General features: G+C 49.2%; 2 protein-coding genes and 1 long non-coding RNA gene across 3 annotated transcripts; 2 read left to right on the top strand and 1 right to left on the bottom strand.

Moving 5' to 3' along the window:
• LOC122918334 lies at positions 1 to 481 on the bottom strand. Its single transcript, XR_006386587.1, has 3 exons — positions 457 to 481; positions 183 to 238; positions 1 to 22 (listed from the first exon to the last, which is right to left on the bottom strand). It is a non-coding gene; the product is annotated as an uncharacterized LOC122918334 (long non-coding RNA).
• Positions 482 to 11,141: 10,660 nt separating this feature from the next.
• On the top strand, positions 11,142 to 12,141 carry LOC122918053 (olfactory receptor 10C1-like). Its single transcript, XM_044266210.1, has one exon. It carries the CDS (start codon positions 11,142 to 11,144, stop codon positions 12,084 to 12,086), a length of 945 nt encoding a protein of 314 aa, XP_044122145.1. The 3' UTR covers positions 12,087 to 12,141.
• A 6,339-nt stretch (positions 12,142 to 18,480) lies between these two features.
• Positions 18,481 to 19,425, top strand: LOC122918052 (olfactory receptor 10C1-like). Its single transcript, XM_044266209.1, has one exon. The coding sequence runs from the start codon at positions 18,481 to 18,483 to the stop codon at positions 19,423 to 19,425; it is 945 nt and encodes a 314-aa protein (XP_044122144.1).
• Positions 19,426 to 21,218: the final 1,793 nt, after the last annotated feature.

Genomic DNA, 21,218 nt, shown 5'->3' with positions numbered 1-21,218 from the left:
ATGAAAGATGTCTGTTTTCCATCTAGAGAGGGGAAGGACTAGAATCAGTTTTCACTTTTCCAAACACGGCTGATACATCCCTTTTCCTCCCAGACAATCCCATAATTCATTCTCCACGGTGATGATGTCGTTGCCCACTGGGTACCCTGGGGCTTTCCTAGAGAGATTCACACAGGTCTCACCTTCCCGGCTACGTCCTCCACTCGGATCCTCGGATATGCAGGTATCACCGTCTTGTCTGAATGGGAAAACAAAACAGAAAAGCTCTACCAAGGCTACTTGACGAGGTTACAATCTCATGAAGGGCAGAGCAGATGACGTTTTCTGAAAGATAACAAGGAAAAATGTCAGTGGTTCGAGTCCCTCAAAGAGGTGGTCGTTGACCTCCATCTCACACTGTGCTAACATCTAAGGGGAAAAGAGTTACGTATTTAGGGAGCAATTTTGAGGCCCCACCTCTCAAACTTGTCGGTTTCTGTTCAGCAGCCCGAGAGACTGAAGTTTCCTGTCTGTAAATAGTGATCTTGCACAAGGAGAAACGAAAGTTAAGTCATCCCTCTTTGCTTTTTTTGACTTACAAGTATCAGTGCCTGGGGCACCTGGGTGGCTCAGGGGGTTAAGGCCTCTGCCTTTGGCTTGGGTCATGGTCCCAGGGTCCTGGGATCGAGCCCCACGTTGGGCTCTTTGCTCAGCAGGAAGCCTGCTTCCTCCTCTCTCTCTGCCTGCCTCTCTGCCTACTTGTGATCTCTCTCTGTCAAATAAATAAATAAAATCTTAAAAAAAATATATCAGTGGCTGAAGTGAGTTTGAACATTAGAATTTTCTTTTTCGGCTCACTTACATGTTGGTCATTAGAAACCTATAGGCCCTTGAATGAGGCTCAGCGTATCACATGGGAACGGTGTGCCCCCAGCTACGTTCCCGTAGGCTCCTGTCCACGGACGAGCTGTGGCAGGAGATCTTGGTAGAAGCTTCTCTTTTTGCTAGTGCCCAACGGGATCTTCTAGAATCGGGGTGGGCCTTCTGGGACACTGTTTTTGTTTAAACGGTTCCTAAGCGTTCACCCAGTTTTTAATAATTGGCAAACCTGAAGCTTCACAGAGATAGAAGTTCATCATAAATATACGTCCTGACTCAAATTTATGAAAGGGGCTGGACACTACTGCCTTTGGACTAGGCTGCATTACCCTAGTGATTAAAATCATGGCATGCGTATTTACCCCAAAGATACAGATGTCGTGAAAAGAAGGGCCATCTGTACCCCAATGTTTATAGCAGCAATGGCCACAGTCGCCAAACTATGGAAAGAACCAAGATGCCCTTCAACGGATGAATGGATAAGGAAGATGTGGTCCATATACACTATGGAGTATTATGCCTCCATCAGAAAGGACGAATATCCAACTTTTGTAGCAACATGGACGGGACTGGAAGAGATTATGCTGAGTGAAATCAGTCAAGCAGAGAGAGTCAATTATCATATGGTTTCACTCATTTGTGGAGCATAACCAATAGCATGGAGGACAAGGGGCGTTAGAGAGGAGTAGGGTATTTGGGTAAATTGGAAGGGGAGGTGAACCATGAGAGACTATGGACTCTGAAAAACAGTCTGAGGGGTTTGAAGTGGCGGGGGGGTGGGAGGTTGGGGTACCAGGTGGTGGGTATTATAGAGGGCACAGCTTGCATGGAGCACTGGGCGTGGTGAAAAAATAATGAATACTGTTTTTCTGAAAATAAATAAATTGGGAAAAAAAAAACCCAAAAAACAAAACAAAACAAAAAAAAATCATGGCATGCGTGCTTTCTGCTCTAGCCAGTACAAATGGGTGATGGGCTTACTATTAAAGCCTCAGAAAGTCTGAAAGAGCACAGAGCTTCTGGAAAGTTAGGGGGCCTGACAGACCCTTTGCTCTGCAGTGCTTTCCAGAGTGGGTACACTGAGATGTCAAGTACATGACAGCCGTCAGCCGACGGCATTGTGGTAATCCGCCACCTGGTCTGCTAGAAGGACGAGCCTTTCCCAAAGCTAATGCAGGAGAATGTTCTGAGGCCATCTACAGAAACGAAGGAAGCCGATTTGTCTTAATCCAAACCAACATCACACAGACATTTGGACCATTATTCAATGCTGCAAAGAAACAAGCTTCAAGCCATGAAAAGACATGGAGGTCCCTTAACTGCACATTATTAAGTAAGAGAAGCCAATCTGAAAACTGCACATTATTAAGTAAGAGAAGCCAATCTGAAAAGACCCCAAATGGGGTAATTCCAACTATGCGGCATTCTGGAAAAGGCAAACGGGTGGCCACAGGAACAAGAGTGGTTGTCAGGGAGTCGGGGAGAAAGCGGTGGAAATCAGGGCTCCGAGGGCAGGGAAACTGGACAGGGTGACACCAAAAAGGACACGTGCCATCACACCTTTGTCCAAACCCAGGGAATGTGCAGCCCCCAGGCCGAAGCCCCACGCGGCTGCGGCCGGTGGGTGGTAACGGTGCGTCAGTCAGTGTGGGCTCATCCGTGCTTGGGAACGGACCCTTTGGTGCCGCGTGTTGAGGGCAGGGGAAGCAGGGCACGTGTGGGGGCAGGAGGGAGAGGGGAGCTCTGTAATTTTTGCTCAGTTTTGTTGTGAATCTAAAAAGACCATAAAAAATAAAGTCTATTTAAAAAATGAAAAAGGGTGTGTTACGGAGCTTAAAGGCAGCGGAAGCAGTCTCTGCACCTGAACACACAGGAGGACCGAAGCTGGTAGAAAGCCCCGTGGGCAAGAGGATGAGAGACCCCATGTTGGGGGGGGGGTGTGTTCAGCAGCTGGGGCACTTCTAAAAGGGAAGAAGACAGGGACTTTCATTAACTAAACGTCTCCCCTGTACCAGGCATTGGTCAGGTTCCTTTCCCGGGTCCCTTGATTCCTCCCGGTAACTCGTGAAGGCTGGCTCGGCTCAGCTGAGACCTCCCTCCCTTCTAGATGGGATCTCTGGTGTGCTTTGCCCCTTGTCAGAAGGAGTTCAGATCCTTGAAGGGAACGTTCTGGCTCAGCGTCCTAAGTGACCACTTCTAATTAGTGCAGACGTGGTCACGGGGCTTCTGAAGGGACATGGGGACTCCACAGACCTACAGCTTGATCGGGGTTATGCCCTTTCTTGAGCCTTTCCATGGACTGGGGTCATCTCTCTGGTTCTGTTTGGAATTAGGGGCGTCCCTGTAACTGATCACAGCAGCCATGAGCAAAGGTAGAATTTATTCTTGAACCACTCACTCGGTGCCAGCAGGAATTAGCTCCACTCTTGCAGTCACCTGAGAAGTCGATACCATTCACATTCTCAGTTCTGAAAACAGGGCAGGAAGGGCTTAGCTAAACGGCACCACGTCCCCTAACTGCCGATTTGTGGAAGGGGAATTCAGATGCCAGGTTTTCTGACTGATGCGCCAACTCGCCGCTGACAGCCCTGACGGCCAGGAGACACAGCGCCCTGTACGTGTGGATAGACAGACGCACACAAACAGGGATGTGCGGACAGGCAGGTGATCAGAACCCACTTTATTATTTTTTTCTAGAAGGAAATGATCTTTTTTTTTTTTTTCTTAGAAAGGAAATGAGAGTTTAAAAAAATAATCTGCAAGAACAAACAATGTGGCAGCACCTTCCTTTGTTGGAACTCAGATGGTGTGCGCCCCTCTTGGTGGGGGCTGGGCACACCGCTGTCGGTCGAGCTATTCCTGTTTCCTCCTCACTTCCTTCACTCTCAAGAATTTTTTTTTTTAAGGCATAAGTTATTCTACTACTCTAGATCCTTGATGCTGTTTTCCTGAGTACTAGAATGAAAAACGCATTATTTATCATAGTTCAAAAAATTAGAGTTCAAAGAAATCATGGAATTCACAAAATCCAATCTCTGTATTTCAGTACTACAAAAATAGGGGTCAGGGAAAGTGTTAGACTGACTCTGAATCTGTTAGTTGGTGGCAGAGCCTAGATTCATACTCAGGCCTATTGGCCCCCAGCCCTGTACACCCACAGCTCTCCCGTGAGCACAGGGAACAGATAGTGGCTCCGAGGACACTGGGACCCTGCTGTCTCCTGACGGGGCCTGGGGAAGGGACTCTCGGAAGTTCGGTGTACTACAGCTGCTTCCTTGACATCCTGGTCTTCATTCCCATGTTCCCAATTAGTACAAAATGAGGGAGGCAAGCAGAGGAGACAGGGGCCTCCCCAAAGTGCCCGCTCCCCAACTCAGGCAGGGGGAGGTCTCTGCAGACGTCATGCTGATAATTACCAAAGTTGAGACTGTGCCTCATTAAGCAGGCAGAGCCCCTGGGAGCAGTACCCTTGCCTCACCCTCTCGCTTGCCCAGCTTAATTAAGCAGCTTGTTTGCCTTCTCATTAGCAAACTTGTTAGTGCCTTTCTCTGTCCCCTGAGCTGTTCAGAAGAAAAGTTTCGCGGGAGGGATTCCTTGGCTGCATGGGTCTGGCTGTCCTGCTTCCCTGTGGGAAATCTAGGTTATCCAGGTCCTTCAGACAGGCTCTGTGTGGCATGAAGGTTCAGTGTTGGGTCCAAGGTGCCTTTGTTTGACCCACGTTGAGTGGAAGCAAAGCCTGATCTGGTTAAGGAAATGACAGTTCAGTCCGACTGCCCGAGATCCACTGAGGACCAGGGGACCAGCTGAGGCTTGTTTTGGACATGCTGTTCACAGACTGGCAGCACCGTCTCTGCTAGGTGTGAGCTGGGAGTCTCTCCATGCACCCAGGCTCTGTGTTACACACGACAGAAACAGAAGACTCGGTGTATCAGAGGTGTTGGCCTGCCTCCCCATCCTCGCTGTCCCCCACCATCCGTAGGGATTTTTAACTAAGTTAGATCATCACTCCATCCTTGGTCGTTTTCTAGACCCCCCCACCCCCCCCAGAAGGACTCTCTCAGCTCTGTACTGTCCACCACACGTTCCCCCGTCTCAGGAGTGCCTCTGCACCAAGCAAGGCAGGACAGGACACGCGCTGACTTCCCACGTAGCAAGCAGAGGTCCAGGGCTCTGGGACTTTATCCAGAAGGGACACTGACTACGCAAGTGGGGGGGGCGGTTTGTAGTCCTTGTGAAGGAAGGTCACGTGAAATGACACTCAAAGTTGCCAGATCTTTCAGCCCCTTCAGACCAGCCATCAGTAATTTTATCATATACCTATATGTCTACCACTAACACATTAGTAGGGACAGCAGAAATAGGATTTGAGAGTCCACTGAAGTGGTATATACACTTACACTAGGGAAACTGAGGCTCAGAATGTTCCAAGACTAGTCTAGGAAAAGGATGGATCTGGTACTCATGCCCAGGTGGTGGTGGGGGGAGCAGATTTTAGGTGAAGGACCGATACAGGTAGGAAGGAGGTGGGTTCCACGATTAGGGACAGCCCAGAATGGATGGAGAGGAAAGCACACAAGCAGCAGGTAACTTGGAGACACAATTAAAGGCAATAGATTCAGAAAATACTGGAGCTCTGAGTTACTGCGGTTCCACCTGCCCTGACCTGTGGCTCCGGATCAGCTGAAAAAACTCATCCTTGGTCTCTTAATGCACCCAGGTTCCGTGCCAGGCATGGCAGAAATGAAAGAGTCACTACTGTGTCAGGGTCTCAGACCTGCCTGTCTCCCCATCCTTGCTGCCCCCCCTGCCCGTAGGAGTTTTTAATCCAGTTAGACTATCATCCAGCCCTTGGTTCCTGGACCCCAATCCAGGTGCCTGAGACATCTGGATTTGTTCTGATGGGGACGCTGCATTGTCTCACCGTTCAGGACGCACGCTGGCCAGAGTCCCCCACAGGTGGGCAGGCACCGGGCACGGGGATGCTCGTTCCGTCTTCGTGTCCGTTCAGCAATTGTAGCCTCGCCTGGCAAGAAGCAGACCCTCTTGGAGAGTCGGTCAGGACACGCAGGAAATCATCTGGTCCCATATTTTCAAAACAAACAATATTAGAACCATAATATATGAAGCAGATACGCACAAAGTAGAAAACAAACTCAGGAGAAGTGGGGACCGGAAGGCCGGGCCACTCCTGACCCCCCGCTCTTCTCCCCGACCCCTCACTAGTTTCCCCTCCTCTGAGGTCTTCTTGCTCTTCAGACCAGTGAACTGCGGGCCCAGGAGGTGACCGGCCTTCCTGAGGTTGCATGTCTTGGTGACAAAGACAGGACTGCGGCTCGGCAGAGACAGGTCTCGGTCCTCATAAAATTGTTTTTAATTGTTTTTCTGTAAAGATTAAAAAAATTAACAAAGAGTCCTAGAGCTGCTGTAGAGACATGGACCCAACCCCAGGTCCTGGTCCACTGAAGCAGGTTTGACCTTGGCGACACCCACGGCCTTGTCAGCGCGAGGCTGCTCATTCCCTCCTGCCCAGGGAGCTTTGATTCTGTGATTGTGATACTTCCTAGAGAAAGCAGGGCCTGAGATCTGCATGTCCAGGACAGAGGCGGGGAGGTACTGGTCTAAACCCCAGTTTGCCACCTCTATGCCCGTAAAACACAGATCCCCTCTCAAACACCCGTTCTCTCATGTTATACGTCTGTATAATCATCTCCACACAGTTCCACAAGGATTAAAGGAAACAACACATACAAGGGGCCTAACCCTGAGCTCTCCCGACAGTGCTCAGGTGTTCCATAAATAACAAAGCACCTTACTCTCCGGGAGGCAGGGCAATGGGGTGGTTCCGGAAGGGCCTTTGAAGCCCGGATTCCTGATTCAATCAATCCTTATCTCTACCAGTTTCTTGTTCCATGACCTTGCACGAGGAACTCAATCCCATCTGGAAAATGAAAATTCCACCACAGTGGAATCTTACTTAAGTAAACCTTGTGAGGGCTCCATTATTTTATACCTGGAAAGCATATAGACTAATAAACCCTACATGTGAGATGGTCATTATTATTTCAAACTGGCCACATAGGTTTCTGCTGTGGGAATTCCTTTCCCTGAGTGAGCCCCGTTTTGCATGAGCCTCTCATGGCCATCACGTATGGGTCAATGAATTCGTAAGACTCCAAATCAAGCATCTTCTATGGGTCTAGGTTTCCAAAATCGCCCTGGAGCCTCCTGTGGGTTTCTCCCTAACCTTACAAAATTAACCTTTTGCTCTAATGCAAGGCTTTGGGGTCCTTATCTTTGCCTGCACTGTGCGCTCTCAGAATCTCTTACTGAGGGGCGCTCACGGGTCAGGGCACTCCTCGGTGGCAGGCCAAAAACACCCCCGGTGAATGTTCGGGTCCTACTCTTCAGTACTGCACGGTGAGCCGCAGAGATTGTCCCGCCATGGGGACAGGCGTGCGAACCTAACAACTCGGGCAAGTCCACATCCACCCGACTCGTCATATGCAGCCTATATGTCTGTCCATTGACAGCAAATGAAAAAGGAATGAATGAGTGATTAGAATTCCTGAAGACCTAGTGAGGAGGACAGGGAGGAGGTCCCCTTCCCAACCCCACCAACCATCATTCCTCCCTTGGACCTCAGTGCAGTGTCCTGGATTCACCCTCCCACGAAACCTTTTCAAGGTCTTTCCATTCTGGTCGTCCCTAGAGCAGGGCTTCCTGCAGATGAGACATGAGGGGAGAGGCTGACTCCTCTCCCTGCATCTCTCCCTTTGAGCGGGAAGCGAGAGCCCCAGGAAATCAGCCCCCTGGGCCATGTGCATGGGTCAGCAAGCAGCCTTTCTGTACACCTCATTGCATCTTACAAATACTGCTTTTTTCCTTCCGCTTGAGGCGGAAAGAAGTCAGAAGCCACACGTCCATGCGACTCATTGGGGGGCTAGAAGGGAGGATGTGCAGCGAGCCTGAGGATTGCTAGATTTTCCTCCACATGGATCAAGCTCTTCTGTCCTCCTATGAGCAATGAACCAGGATGTTTCCCCGCAGCCCCGCCGGCAAAGGGTGTGTTTCAACTTCTGAATCTTTGTCAATCTGAAGGTGAGGAAAGCACCTCAATGTATTTAAATTTGTATGAATCTTACTATGAGTCAGGTTGAATATCTCTTCATACATTTAAGTGCCCCCATTGTTTTATAAATATCTATTTTGGGGTGTCTTACTCATGCCAAATTAAGCATCTTGGGGAAAGATATTGTATTTTATACAACTCATACTTTTCTTAATAGTGTGGAAAATTAAAAAAAAAACACTTAATAAAAACATTTAATTCATGAAGAACAGAATCACTGTGGTTTTCGCTCTCCTCATACCATTTAAGGTACTTTTGATAACACTTTTTTAACCTTTGAACCCCTTTTTTTGTTTTTCCCTGTGAAGAACAATATTATATATAAAAATGTCCATAATACAGGATATTTAGTTGAATAAAAATGAAAACTCACTTATACAATTGTTTTTAAACAATTACTCATCTTTTATTTCGGACTGCTTCCCATACGTAGGCCTTTTTTTCTCTTCAAATATTAACAGTCATATTGTAAAATGTTGACACTTTGGAAATCTTACTTTCTTCACTTAACACCCTGGCCCAGTCCTCAGTTGCTACATTGTTGCCTTTTGCTACACTGTAAATGCTTGATGGAGGCCTCAGAAGGTACCTCTTGGTCTAGCTCTGCTGCTAATACAGAACAAATGTTAGGTGAGCACAGCCGGCTCGGGGAAGATGACCTGGAGAAAACAAGTGTCTTCCTTAGCCAAGAAAAGCGTACACTTGGAACACTCCAACTTTCATATTCTTTCTTCTTGCTACTTTTAACTTAATCACTGCCAAATCTTTAGCACAAATTAATGCATCGATCTGTGTTTGTGTATAAGCTTCTTATAAACGCACGTGCGTGTCTCATGGATTGCTTTCTGAAGGCAAATGCAGTCAATATAATATACTCCATTGCCCAGCCGGTAGCTTTAGAATCAGGCACTACAGAGCATGGGGAAGTCCATCTCAGAATCTCACAGATCCATAGATGAGGCTGCAAATTCAGGGTATTGGTGTTTGGGACTGTGGGGGATACAGCAACATTGCCAAACGTCCATCCTGGAGGAAGGGCAGGTGTTCCGGTGACAGGGAGTATAGGGTCAGGGCTAGAAATGACTGATGAGAACCTCTAACTGTCCAACAATCTGAGAAATATTTACTCAGGTAGAGATTCATCTGATCTCGAGGTTACATTGTTTTCTAAAGTAAAATTGTCAAAACAAGTAAACTACTACAGCTCTCGCAGGAAGATTTTCTCAGTTGACCCGAAGACATACAATGGTAGGTTCTAAGTCTAGGTAGTCTATGTGCAAATCTCTCATGGTTAATGTCTTGAGGACCCATTCAGTTTTGCTACAATCTTTGCTACAATCTGTCTCTGATTCCTAAATGTTAAACCACATTTGCATCTACAAGTGAGAATCTGTTATTCTCCAATGGGTTAATGATTTCTGTCTGTTATTTATATGGACTTTATATGCACCCAGGGCACATACATGTATGGTACCCCGTTGAGGTCAGGGTTCAGACGCTGACTGCAGGCCCTTTGTGAAGGTGATACTGATGGCCATAACCTGAGAAGGATGACCAGAAGCTGGATCAGGAGCGCTTAGGTGTCCCGCCTAGTAGTAATGGTGGTGGTGGGCTAAGGGGGGTGGCAGGGGTGGGGGAGGTGGTGGTGGTGGTCTGGGCCAGCACTTGGCACATGATGATGAGTGCATCGGTGAATGAGCAATAGCGGACGTGGACAGCCATTGCTGGTGGTCATCATGGTCGTCACGGACAGGAAGGGAGCCAAAGAAGAATGTTGAGGCTATTGACCTTTCTCAAACCGTGGTAAGACTAATTGAGGACAAACTGATGGTTGAGTCTTCCTGGGTCATCCAGCTCTTGTCTTTGGTGGCAATGAAGCTGATCAAGAAGTCTTACAAGGCAATATTTAGAAAGATGACACTCACTTCTCATACCGTCCACATGTGCACAGGATTATGTGAGATGTGCTGTCCCTCCTCAGAGGAAGCTACAGGGAACTCGCACAGACTTGTAGTGGCCCACCGAGGCAACGTCCCTGAGACTGGATTCTGAGCCCTACATCCAAGGGTGCAGAGTTGAGAAAAATTGCTTGAGAAATGGAGAAGATCTGCCTCATCTCCCTGCACCCAACTTCCTGTCTCAGAGGAACCCCGGGGGAGATCCAGTCACACCCAGCAACCCCGGGGAGCACACAGAAAGGAGCCCAGGGAGACTCGTGTGTCTGGGTACATGAGCTATAAGTAGGGGAGAGTCTTGGGGTAGAAAGGATGCTGAGGAGGACTCTGTGAGTGTTAATGTCATCCAAACAGACAGGTAATGGGCAGGGATGGGCAGCAGAGGTGAACGTCAGGAAGCGGAGGACGAAGGGAGGGCACTGACCTTTCCTAGGAGAGACCATTAGGGTGTCGGGGGTGGGAGAAGTCTGGGACCTTAGTGTAGGTCACTTACTTCAACCCTCACCCCAAAAACCTTTTTCGGTGACTTTAGGGAACCATACATTTTCTGTGTTTAAGAGTCTTAGAAAACATCTGCTCAAACTTTTTTTTTTTTTCCTAGAGAAGAAGTGGAGCATATGTGAGGAGAAGTTGCTCAGCTCTGTGTGCGTCGCCGGTCAGTGACAGAGCACGCACCGAAGCCAAATCCCTGATTCAGAGATGCCTCTTCTTTTTATAGCACAGGACTTCTTGCTTGCGACTTTTGACCTCACGGTTTTCCTGCATGAGAATTCCTGCTGCATTTCTCCGGCAGAGATCATCTTTCAAAAGACACAGTGTGTCCGCTGAAGGAGCCACCTCCGGGCACCACGGACCCGAGATGGCAGGGCCTGTTCCCAGAGCCCCGCAGCTCTGTCATACCGCACCTCTCCCTCCAGAGCTTGTGAGCACAGTCCATAAGCACCAGCGGGGCTTCCAGAAAGAATCTCTGACAGTCACATTTGGGGGATGACTTCTTTCTTTTCCACACCCCAGTTCTGCTGGTCTTTTCATCATTGGAAAGTGTAGGAAGGATACGCGTAGGAATTTTCCTATGTGTCCTATTTCCCAATGGTGGAATGGATACAAAATCCAGGTGCTTGGCTCTCTAGAACCCAATCTTATAAATTAGGAAAGGATTGGGCTGGGATGGGGGCCTTGGCTTCTAGTTCCTAGGAGTCATGGACCCACTGAACCGCACCTGGACCCCGAGTTTCCTTCTTGCTGGTTTCGCGGCCCCCAGGATGCTGCGGCCCCTGGCGTTCTTGGGCACCCTGTGCATCTACGTCCTCACGCTGGCCGGGAACTTGTTCATCATCGTGCTGGTGCGGGCAGATGCGGCGCTGTCCACACCCATGTACTTCTTCCTCAGCGTCCTCTCCTTCCTGGAGCTCTGGTACGTCAGCACCACGGCGCCCACGCTGCTGCACACGTGGCTTCACGGGCGCTCACCCATCCCGGCCGCCGCGTGTTTCATCCAGCTGTACGTCTTCCACTCCCTGGGCATGACCGAGTGCTACCTGCTGGGGGTCATGGCGCTGGACCGCTACCTGGCCATCTGCCGCCCGCTGCACTACCACGCCCTCATGAGCAGAAAGGTGCGGTTGTGGCTGGCGGGGGCCTCGTGGGGGGCCGGCTTCTCCGCGGCACTGGTGCCAGCCTGCCTCACGGCCAGCCTGCCTTTCTGCTGGAAAGAGGTGGCCCACTACTTCTGTGACCTGGCCCCGCTGATGCGGCTGGCGTGTGTGGACACAGGCTGGCACGCTCGAGTCCACGGAGCAGTGATTGGTGTGGCCACTGGCTGCAACTTTGTGCTCATTTTAGGACTCTACGGGGGTATCCTGAGGGCTGTGCTGAAGCTGCCATCGGCGGCCAGCCGGGCCAAGGCCTTCTCCACCTGCTCCTCCCACATGACCGTGGTGGCCCTCTTTTATGCCTCTGCTTTCACAGTGTATGTGGGGCCACCTGAGAGCCGCTCCAAGGGCACCGACTCGCATATAGCCCTGGTGTATGCCCTTCTCACCCCTTTCCTCAACCCCATCATCTACACCCTCCGCAACAAGGAGGTGAAGGAGGCTGTCAGAAGGGTCACCCAGAGGATCAGGGCTATGTTGGAGGGACCCTGATGATCTCTATTGTCACAGCCCAGCTGCCTGGCCACAGTGGGAAGCAGCTGATCACTTGTCATCTGGTCAGAGTGACAGTCAACACCAGGGAACAAATCCATCGGTCTATTTGTCAAACATGCAGCCAATGGCCGACTCGGGAGGACGTAGTCCGGGATAATCAGACCTGGAAGATGTAGAGGGAAGGGAGATGTGTCTTTGATTCCATTCCAGTCTCACGGGGGCGGGGGGGACGCCATGAAAGAGAAGGGGGGAAAAAAGCAGGGGCTCAATGTAAATGGTTTTGCTGAACCCCTAACCTGGGGAGAGAGCACAGCCCTGGGCAGGGACACAATCTGAAGCTAAGGGGGGCCGTGTCCCCGAGGAAGGGATTCACGGCAGAAAGCAACAGCCCGAAGCTCTGACCCCGATGTGAGGCGGTGAGCACGGGCAGAGCAGGCGGCCCGTTGGGGAGGCTGGGAGCCGGACGCGAGGGCTTGCTCTCTCCTGGGGCACAAGCGCTTGGGGACGATGAGGGTGTTGTTTGCCTTCTCACCGAGCACCATGTTTCTAAACAGAAACAGAAACCAAGCAGCAAAGAGCCTTGCCTGTCTGGTATGCTAGGCACACACGTGCAAGTAGAAAACAGGTCGAAATAGAAAGTCGGTTCCATTCTGCGCCCCCTTCCCGCCCCAGCCCTGCCCTCCCACCCCCACCCACGTCTTCTGCTGAGCCAAGTTGGAGAACTAACACTCGGGCTCAGCTTTGGGACTTTGCTGATGCATGAATTGTTGGTCCAGTGCATGGCAAATGGTGTCAGAGGCCTGGGAGAGAGACGGGCCCCGGTGGAGACCAGGCCACTGAATGGGTCTTGAATACCCTCTCTCCTTTTCAGTTTTATACAAATTACTGCTGAAAAAGTCAATCCAATGACTTGTTGTTACGTCCGCCCTGGGCCGGAGAACAGTGACAGCTGCTTTCAGATGTTTTGTTTCCTCTTTGTGAGATCCGCCTGAAGAAGGAAGAGTCACCCCAACATTTATGTGAGGAAGATAGAAACGTTCCTGGAGCGGCTGTGAGGAGGCATAGACCCTGCCCAGGTCTGCGGGTCTGAGAGTTGATGGGTCCCCTCTGCTGGGCACGACCTTGACGAGACCAGTGGCCTCCTCCTCTCTGACCAATGAGAGCCACAGCATCGCTACTCACATGCCCTCCTGCCCAGGGAGCTTTGATCCTGTGATTGTGACACTTCCTAGAGACAGGAGGGCCTGAGATTTGCATACCCAGAACGGGGTGAGGGGGGCGGGGTGTTGGCCCAAACCCCAGTTTTGCTGGCTTTTTGACTAAGATCCTAAAATTAAAAAAAAAAAAAAAAAAAAAGTAACTGCTCTTGGGCTTCTTTTGTTTTCTTTAAAAAAAGAAAAGAAATCCTATAACAAAGAGTTCCGGGGCACCTGAGTGGCTCAGTGGGTTAAAGCCTCTGCCTTCAGCTCAGGTCATGATCCCGGGGTCCTGGGATCGAGCCCCACATCGGGCTCTCTGCTCAGAGGGGAGTCTGCTTCCTCCTCTCTCTCTGCCTGCCTCTCTGCCTACTGGTGATCTCTGTCTGTCAAATAAATAAATAAAATCTTTACAACAAAACAAAACAAAGAGTTCCTTTACGACCCGTCTGCCTGGGCTTGAGCATTAATTCTACCATTTGCTTCCTGTGGCCTTCGACGATGCACTTAACTTCTCTGTGCCTCCGTTTCCTGATCTGTAATACGAGGACAGTCATAGAACTCTGAGCACTGGATAAACATTGTCACCACTTCAGAGATTTCCCACATTCATTCTGCAGTGGAAATTTCTTCTTGTGAAAATGCTTCGTTTCCCATGTAGCTCCCATTTTTATTTTGTGTGAAGCCAGTAGAACAGGTCACATTCCAAAGGAAGCATCTGCTTTTGATCCGTGTCCAGCGCCCACTGAGCACACCCTGAGGAGTTGCCCTGCCTGCGTGAAGTCCACGTGGCCTCCCCCATGCAAGGGGCAGCCCCCCGCTCTGCGGACGGGCTAAGCTTCCGTGCTCTGCTCTTTCCTCTCTCCTCAGCCAGACAGCCGTGTGCGGGGTGGTGGCAGGTGCATTGGAAACGACTTTGTTCTCTGTGGGGGCAGCACCAAGGAATGGCGCGGGTTGGCTTGTCCTTGCCATGGCTCGAGTCATACTAAGTCAAAGCCCCGTGGATCCCGTCTCTGTGGGTTAAGCGCGTGGTGCACCTCGGGACTCACCATCGCATTTTGGAGACACACGTTGTTAAGGAACAACTCAATGCAGCCCCGTTGGTTTCTAGTACTTGGTATTCCAGCGGATTTATGAACAAAGACACGAGCAATGAATGAACTCTTGAGACTCAGATGCGTGTCACAGAGATCGGCGCCCGCGTCTAACCCCAGGAGACAGGATCTTACGTAGGTCTCTTCACTGCTCCAAATTCCCCCTCACCTTCACTTTACAACCTTTCCCCTCTCCCACTCTCCTAAACTAGACAGTTTAGGTCTCCTTCCGTGTAGTTTCCCAACGGATACAAATGACTGGGGTGCTGAGCGGCTGCCTCCCACCCAGACACCTGCCCCGCAGAAGCAGCCTTTCTGTTCACCGAAGGGCTTTCTCCAGATGTTGCCAATTTTTCCGTGTGCTGCCATGTGAGAAACATGGTTGAGAGGCGATGTCTTGCTGGGGTGAGGCTCAAGGCAAGGCCTGACTTTGTCTGTCTCTCTCCTGCTGACATACTAGCCACCAGGAGAGACTAGTGGGTGAGAACGAGCCAGCACTCACACGGTAACCGGGCTGTCGGCTCTGTACGGGTGTCAGGGCTGACGTTCTATCCCGCAGATGGTTTTTCCTACCGGCTAAATGCACCATAAGGGAGAGGACTGTGTTTCATGCATCTCATTTTGCCGACTTCCTACGTAAGGCCTAGGAATTAAGGATGTTTGAAAGATGTATTAAATAAAGGAATATAATGAATGACTATGATTTCCCAAATTTCTCACATTATTTTTGTGATACTTGACACCATTTTTCAACTTTTAAATCATGCTTTTTAAGAAGTCCTTATACAGGGGGCCTGGGTTGCTCAGTGGGTTCAGCCTCTGCCTTCGGCTCAGATCATGATCCCAGGGTCCTGGGATCGAGCCCCACATCGGGCTCTCTGCTCAGCAGGGAGCCTGCTTCCTCCTCTGTCTCTGCCTGCCTCTCTGCCTACTTGTGATCTCTGTCTGTCAAATGAATAAATAAAATCTTAAAAAAAAAAAAAAAGAAGGCCTTATACAGGAATACGGCACATAAAAATGTTTAGACGAATGAAATTTTTAAATCACTTCCAATGCCATCACCTTAAAATGATTAGTCCCTGTTCACTTTCAGTTTCTAATAAGCAGACACTTTTTCCAAATATTAACATGACTCTGTGAGTTTTTTCACACGTTGAGTCCTACTTTTTTTCACTTGTGTTTTAAGCATAAATAACTTTAGATGTCATCTCCCTGCCTGAATCATGAATGACTTCAGGGAGTCAGGCGTTCTTGTGTCTTTCTCTCATTCTATCCCTGATGCACACTAGGTGCTGAAGAGGCGTTCTCTACTAGAAGATGGCAGACAAGAGCAGAAACAGCTTTCTCGGCTTGGCAAGGCCAAGTGGAAGCCTTTGGCCCTTTCATAGGTATTTTTATTTCTTTGCTACTGATTCCAGGTAATGTCTGCAAGTCCTATACCTGGGTCCTTACATCCCACGGACAGCCTTCTAATCCTGAGTTAATGCCAAGACATCCAGGTGTACAACTAGGCTCTGCGAGTGAAGATGCATGCCGGTTTCAGAGTCGGGCTCCTGAAAGGGATGTAGGGATGCCGTTGTGATGTGATACAGAGACAGCAAAGAAGTAAGTATTAATAGGACCGCTCGGGTACAGCAGGATCATTCATTTGAAGAGGCTAGAGAGATGACTGGTCTATATGGTCCCACAAAATGAGGATAATAGCGAAGAGTGTTTTCGTATCTGGGACTGCAGAGGAAGCAAAAACTTACTAAAGGCCAGTTGCAAAACTCTGTACCCAGAGAAAGGTCAGTCCTTCTCTGAAGTGGGATGCAAGTTCCGTGCTGGCTGATTTACTTTTTATTCATCAGAGATTAGGTTTCTCGTGTTGGCTTGTTGTTTGTTGGTTTATTAAACCACAATATGGGGAGATATCAGGTTCACCTTTTTTTTTTTTTTAAAGATTTTATTTATTTATTTGTCAGAGACAGAGAGAGAGAGAGAGAGCACAGGCAGGCAGAGTCAGAGGGAGAAGCAGCTTCCCTGTGGAGCAAGGAGCCCGATGTGGGACTCGATCCCAGGACACTAGGATCATGACCTGAGCTGAAGGCAGTGGCTTAAACAACTGGGCCACCAAGGCGTCCCTCAGGTTCACCTTTTCAGTAATGCTTCAATGCTCCCTTGTTGGCTTTTAAGCCTATCACCAAACCAGTGATTGGGAAGTGATTGGCATTTATTAAATATTATAAACGAATGAATGAATGATAAATAAAGTAATTAAAAGCGTATTTACTGCAATTCATGTATAATTTCTTTGTACTTGTTTCTGGATGTGATTTAGTGGACAAAACAAAAAATAATTATATTAAAATGAGTTTGAATTTATTTCCCAAACGATGTGGAGTCATGGAGAAGTTGTTGTTGTTGTTTGTGCTCAAGGTGTTACCGTCCATGTGTGCACGGGATTATGTTTTGTTTGCTTTCTCAGAACCTTTATCCAAAGATACTCCCTCTTGTGATATATGCTGTACTTTGATAGTCAGAAGTGGTTGTATTTCACTTATTTTATTAATTAATTAATATCACACATTCTATTTATTAATGTGATGCATGTATTAATGTCATTTTTTTGTGGTCCAAGAGACCCTATGTCACTTGATAAGCTCAAGGTGTTACCATCCATGTGTGCACAGGTTTATGTGAAAGGGGCTGTCTCTCCTTATAGAAAGCTACAGGGAACTCACACAGACTTGTGATGGCCCACCAAAGGCAACGTCCCTGACTGGATTCCAAGCCCAGCAGCCAGGGGTGCAGAGTTGAGAAAAATCGTTTGAGAATCAGAGAAGATCTGCCTCATCTCCCTGCACCCAACTTCCTGCCTCAGAGGAACCCCGGGGGAGATCCAGTCACACCCAGCAACCCCGGGGAGCACACAGCAAGTGCCCAGGGACACTTAGTGTGTCTGGGTACATGAGCTCTAAGTAGAGGAGAGTCTTGGGGTAGAAAGGATGCTGAGGAGGACGCTGTGAGTGTTAATGTCATCCAAACAGACAGGTAATGGGCAGGGGTGGGGCAGCAGAGGTGAACGTCGGGAAGCGGAGGATGAAGGGAGGGCACTGGTCTTTGCCAGCGGAGACTCATTAGGAGACGGGGTGTGGGAGGAGAACTCCGGGGACCTAAGTGTAGATCACCTAGCTCTACCCTCACCCCCAAAATATTTTTCAGTAGCTTTATGGGATCACAGATACCAAGGCTGTAAGGTTATAAGACATCGCTTTAAACCTTTTCATTTTAGAGAAGAGGACGTTGAGGAGAAATGGCCAGATTCAATGTTCATTTTGAGTTGGTGGCAACACAAGTTTAGAAAGCCAACTCCAAAGAACGAGTTCTATCTTATGCCATAGCTCTTCTAGACCGATACCATAGAGCCCCGACTTCATCCGCTCACGTGCACCCTCCTTAGGGATCTCCTGGTACAGAATTCTCTGTGGCAGCCCTTCCTCAGAACACACCGAGTCTACTCACTGATTGCTCTTCTGGCCTTACCATTCTGAGCTCTGAGGGTGCTCTCAGAGAACACTTCTCTTACTGCTTCCTCCTCCAGCCTCTGCTGAGGGCATCCCTGAACTCCAGAGAGGTAGGTCCCCCCAGCAGACCCAGCAGGCACTTTTAAGAAGGTGTGTTCTCTTCTTGCACAGGTTAGCACGACTGACTGCTGGGTACGGGGGGCCAGGTGTGGATGCTTTAAAGGATCGAGGGACGTTTCACCTGGACCATAAGGGGATGACCGTGAGGATTTCTGTCTCCACTGTTTCCTGGCGGGGAGTGTGGGAGGAAGCCCTGGGTCCTGACTCTAGGGTCACATTCTGTCCATTGGAAAAGAATGGTCCAGCAGGACCCGGACTCCCCTCCGGCTGTCAGCAAGCCTGTGACTTGCAGATTTCTTTTGCCTTCCAGCCTTTAGTTCCGCTTTTGAAGAATGAGGCGTTGAGAAGTGTTCTTGATGACATTTCATTTATTGTCAGGTTGATTCAGTCCATACGTTTGGCTTGGGGAAATTTTTCAAAAGAAGAATTCCAAAGTTAGCGAATCTTCTGTCTTTGTCCCTTATTCTTAGGAGTCATGGACCCGCTGAACCGCACCTGGACCCCGAGTTTCCTTCTTGCTGGTTTCGCGGCCCCCAGGACGCTGCGGCCCCTGGCGTTCTTGGGCACCCTGTGCATCTACGTCCTCACGCTGGCCGGGAACTTGCTCATCATCGTGCTGGTGCGGGCAGATGCGGCGCTGTCCACACCCATGTACTTCTTCCTCAGCGTCCTCTCCTTCCTGGAGCTCTGGTATGTCAGCACCACGGCGCCCATGCTGCTGCACACGTGGCTCCACGGGCGCTCACCCATCCCGGCTGCCGCCTGTTTCATCCAGCTGTACGTCTTCCACTCCCTGGGCATGACCGAGTGCCACCTGCTGGGGGTCATGGCGCTGGACCGCTACCTGGCCATCTGCCGCCCGCTGCACTACCACGCCCTCATGAGCAGAAAGGTGCGGTTGTGGCTGGCGGGGGCCTCGTGGGGGGCCGGCTTCTCCGCGGCACTGGTGCCAGCCTGCCTCACGGCCAGCCTGCCCTTCTGCTGGAAAGAGGTGGCCCACTACTTCTGTGACCTGGCCCCGCTGATGCGGCTGGCGTGTGTGGACACAGGCTGGCACGCTCAAGTGTATATTGTAGTGATTGGAATGATCAACATATGCAACCTTGTGCTCATTTTAGGACTCTACGGGGGTATCCTGAGGGCTGTGCTGAAGCTGCCATCGGCGGCCAGCCGGGCCAAGGCCTTCTCCATCTGCTCCTCCCACATGACCGTGGTGGCCCTCTTCTTTGGTTCTGCCTTTGTTGTCTATGTCGGGTCAGCTGGGAGTCATGCTGAAGGCACAGATAAGCGTATTGCCCTGCTGTATACCATTCTCACCCCTTTCCTCAACCCCATCATCTATACCCTCCGCAACAAGGAGGTGAAGGAGGCTGTCAGAAGGGTCACCCAGAGGATCAGGTCTATGTTGAAGGGACCCTGAGGATCTATAGCGTCATTTGGTGGCTGTAGAATTTAGTTGCTCAGTTGATCAAAAAATCAATTGAATAATTTTTTCAAACACACTCCAATTCCAATTCAAGTGGACTGATTCTTGGATTGAGAAAAGCTGGGAAAGTTGTGGAGATCGGAGAGACATGGCCTCTAAACCCATACCTACCTAACATGGGTGAAAGGATGCAGATGAGAAAAACAAGCACAAAAACAAACACAAAAGTAAGGATGGAGGTGCAGATATTTGGGCAAACTCAGAGCAATGGAACTATGTTTGAAAGAATTTGGAAGAACCACAGCTGGCTGTGGAATTATGCTCAGGACGGGATTTCTGGGGAAGCTCTGAGAAAGGAGGGAAATGTCTTAGCAAACCCTGAAGAATGTTCAGATGTGGATTGGAAAACCATGGGAAAATGAGTTGTAGAAGCGCATCTCCATGTTCCCAGAATCCTACAGTACAAGAAAGTTTGAAGCTGGAGCTGGGAATTTCTTCTTTAAAGGGGAAGACTGGGGGTTAGAGATGAGGGTGCTGGGGCTGCTGATGGTTAGAAGCGAGTCATAGAAATATGCCTGGCACCGTAAGCTTGAGATCGCCAGTTAGTCGTCAGGGCGACATCATGGCAGGAGTCCTCTGAGTTTGGTGCTAGCTCTGGGAAGCAAGAGGAGATAATAAAAAGAAGGCATGATTTCTGTTTTCAGAGAATTTTTAGTTTTGTTTTGAAGGTTTGGTCTTCCATCCCTCTTTCTCTCTCCCACCCTCCCCTTCCCTTTCCTGTCATACCACCACCATCACCACCACCATCACCATCACCATCACCACCATCACCATCATCACCACCACCATCATCACCACCACCATGACCACCATCATCACCACCATCACCATCATCACCACCACCATCACCACCATCATCACCACCATCACCATCATCATCACCACCATCACCATCATCACCATCACCACTGTCACCACCACCATCACCATCATCACCACCACCATGACCACCATCATCGCCATCATTGCCACCATCACCATCACCACCTCCATCACTAACAGTGACATACGGACTAATATCAAGAAATAAACATTTGTGTTTTGCTCTATGTGTCTCTGTGGTGGTGGGAGGTCATGAGAGGGAGAGAAGTAGTGCCTGCGTCGGCAGAAAGGGACTGAGGGAATGTAAAGTAGCTTCATAGACGTTGATTCTGATATTTCCCCAACACTCAGACCTCAGAATCCTAATTCCCTGGGGATCTAGATGGGACTTCAGACCAGATGTGGAACTGTAAGATCTTCTAGGAGATGTCTTGTCTCAGGATAACATGGCAGCAGCTCTACTGAAAATACAAAAATAAAATTTATTTTTAAAATAATCCTGGGGAGCATTTTAAAAAACAATAAGAGTAAATGAGTTTTGGATTTCCTATATTTTCCTAATGATGTTGAGATATTTTATCTCTAATGCAAGGATGACTTGGTGTTTATGTTAACTTATTTTACTGGAAGGAAAATGTGTGTGGGGTGACATACCATAGCACTGACCTCATTCCCTAATCAGTAATCCTCACTAGAGCTATAGAACGTTTAAGAAACCCCACTTAGTAAATGAAGATGGATGGTCCAACTTGAGGTTTTTCTAAGGACGATGTAGCCTTGGTCTCAGGTCAACTTTCCCTGACCATCCAGCCCACATATGGACTACATTTTCTGCTCTGAGCTTTGGATATGGGGGGCTCCTAAGTAAGAAGAAACTAATTTTAATATTATTAAACCATGAAGGT

The sequence above is a fragment of the Neovison vison genome, chromosome 10 (genome assembly GCF_020171115.1).
Source record: "Neovison vison isolate M4711 chromosome 10, ASM_NN_V1, whole genome shotgun sequence".
Lineage (NCBI taxonomy): Eukaryota > Metazoa > Chordata > Mammalia > Carnivora > Mustelidae > Neogale > Neogale vison.
The sequence above is the reverse complement of the archived record's forward strand: the minus strand, read 5'-3'. Positions and strand labels throughout refer to the sequence as shown.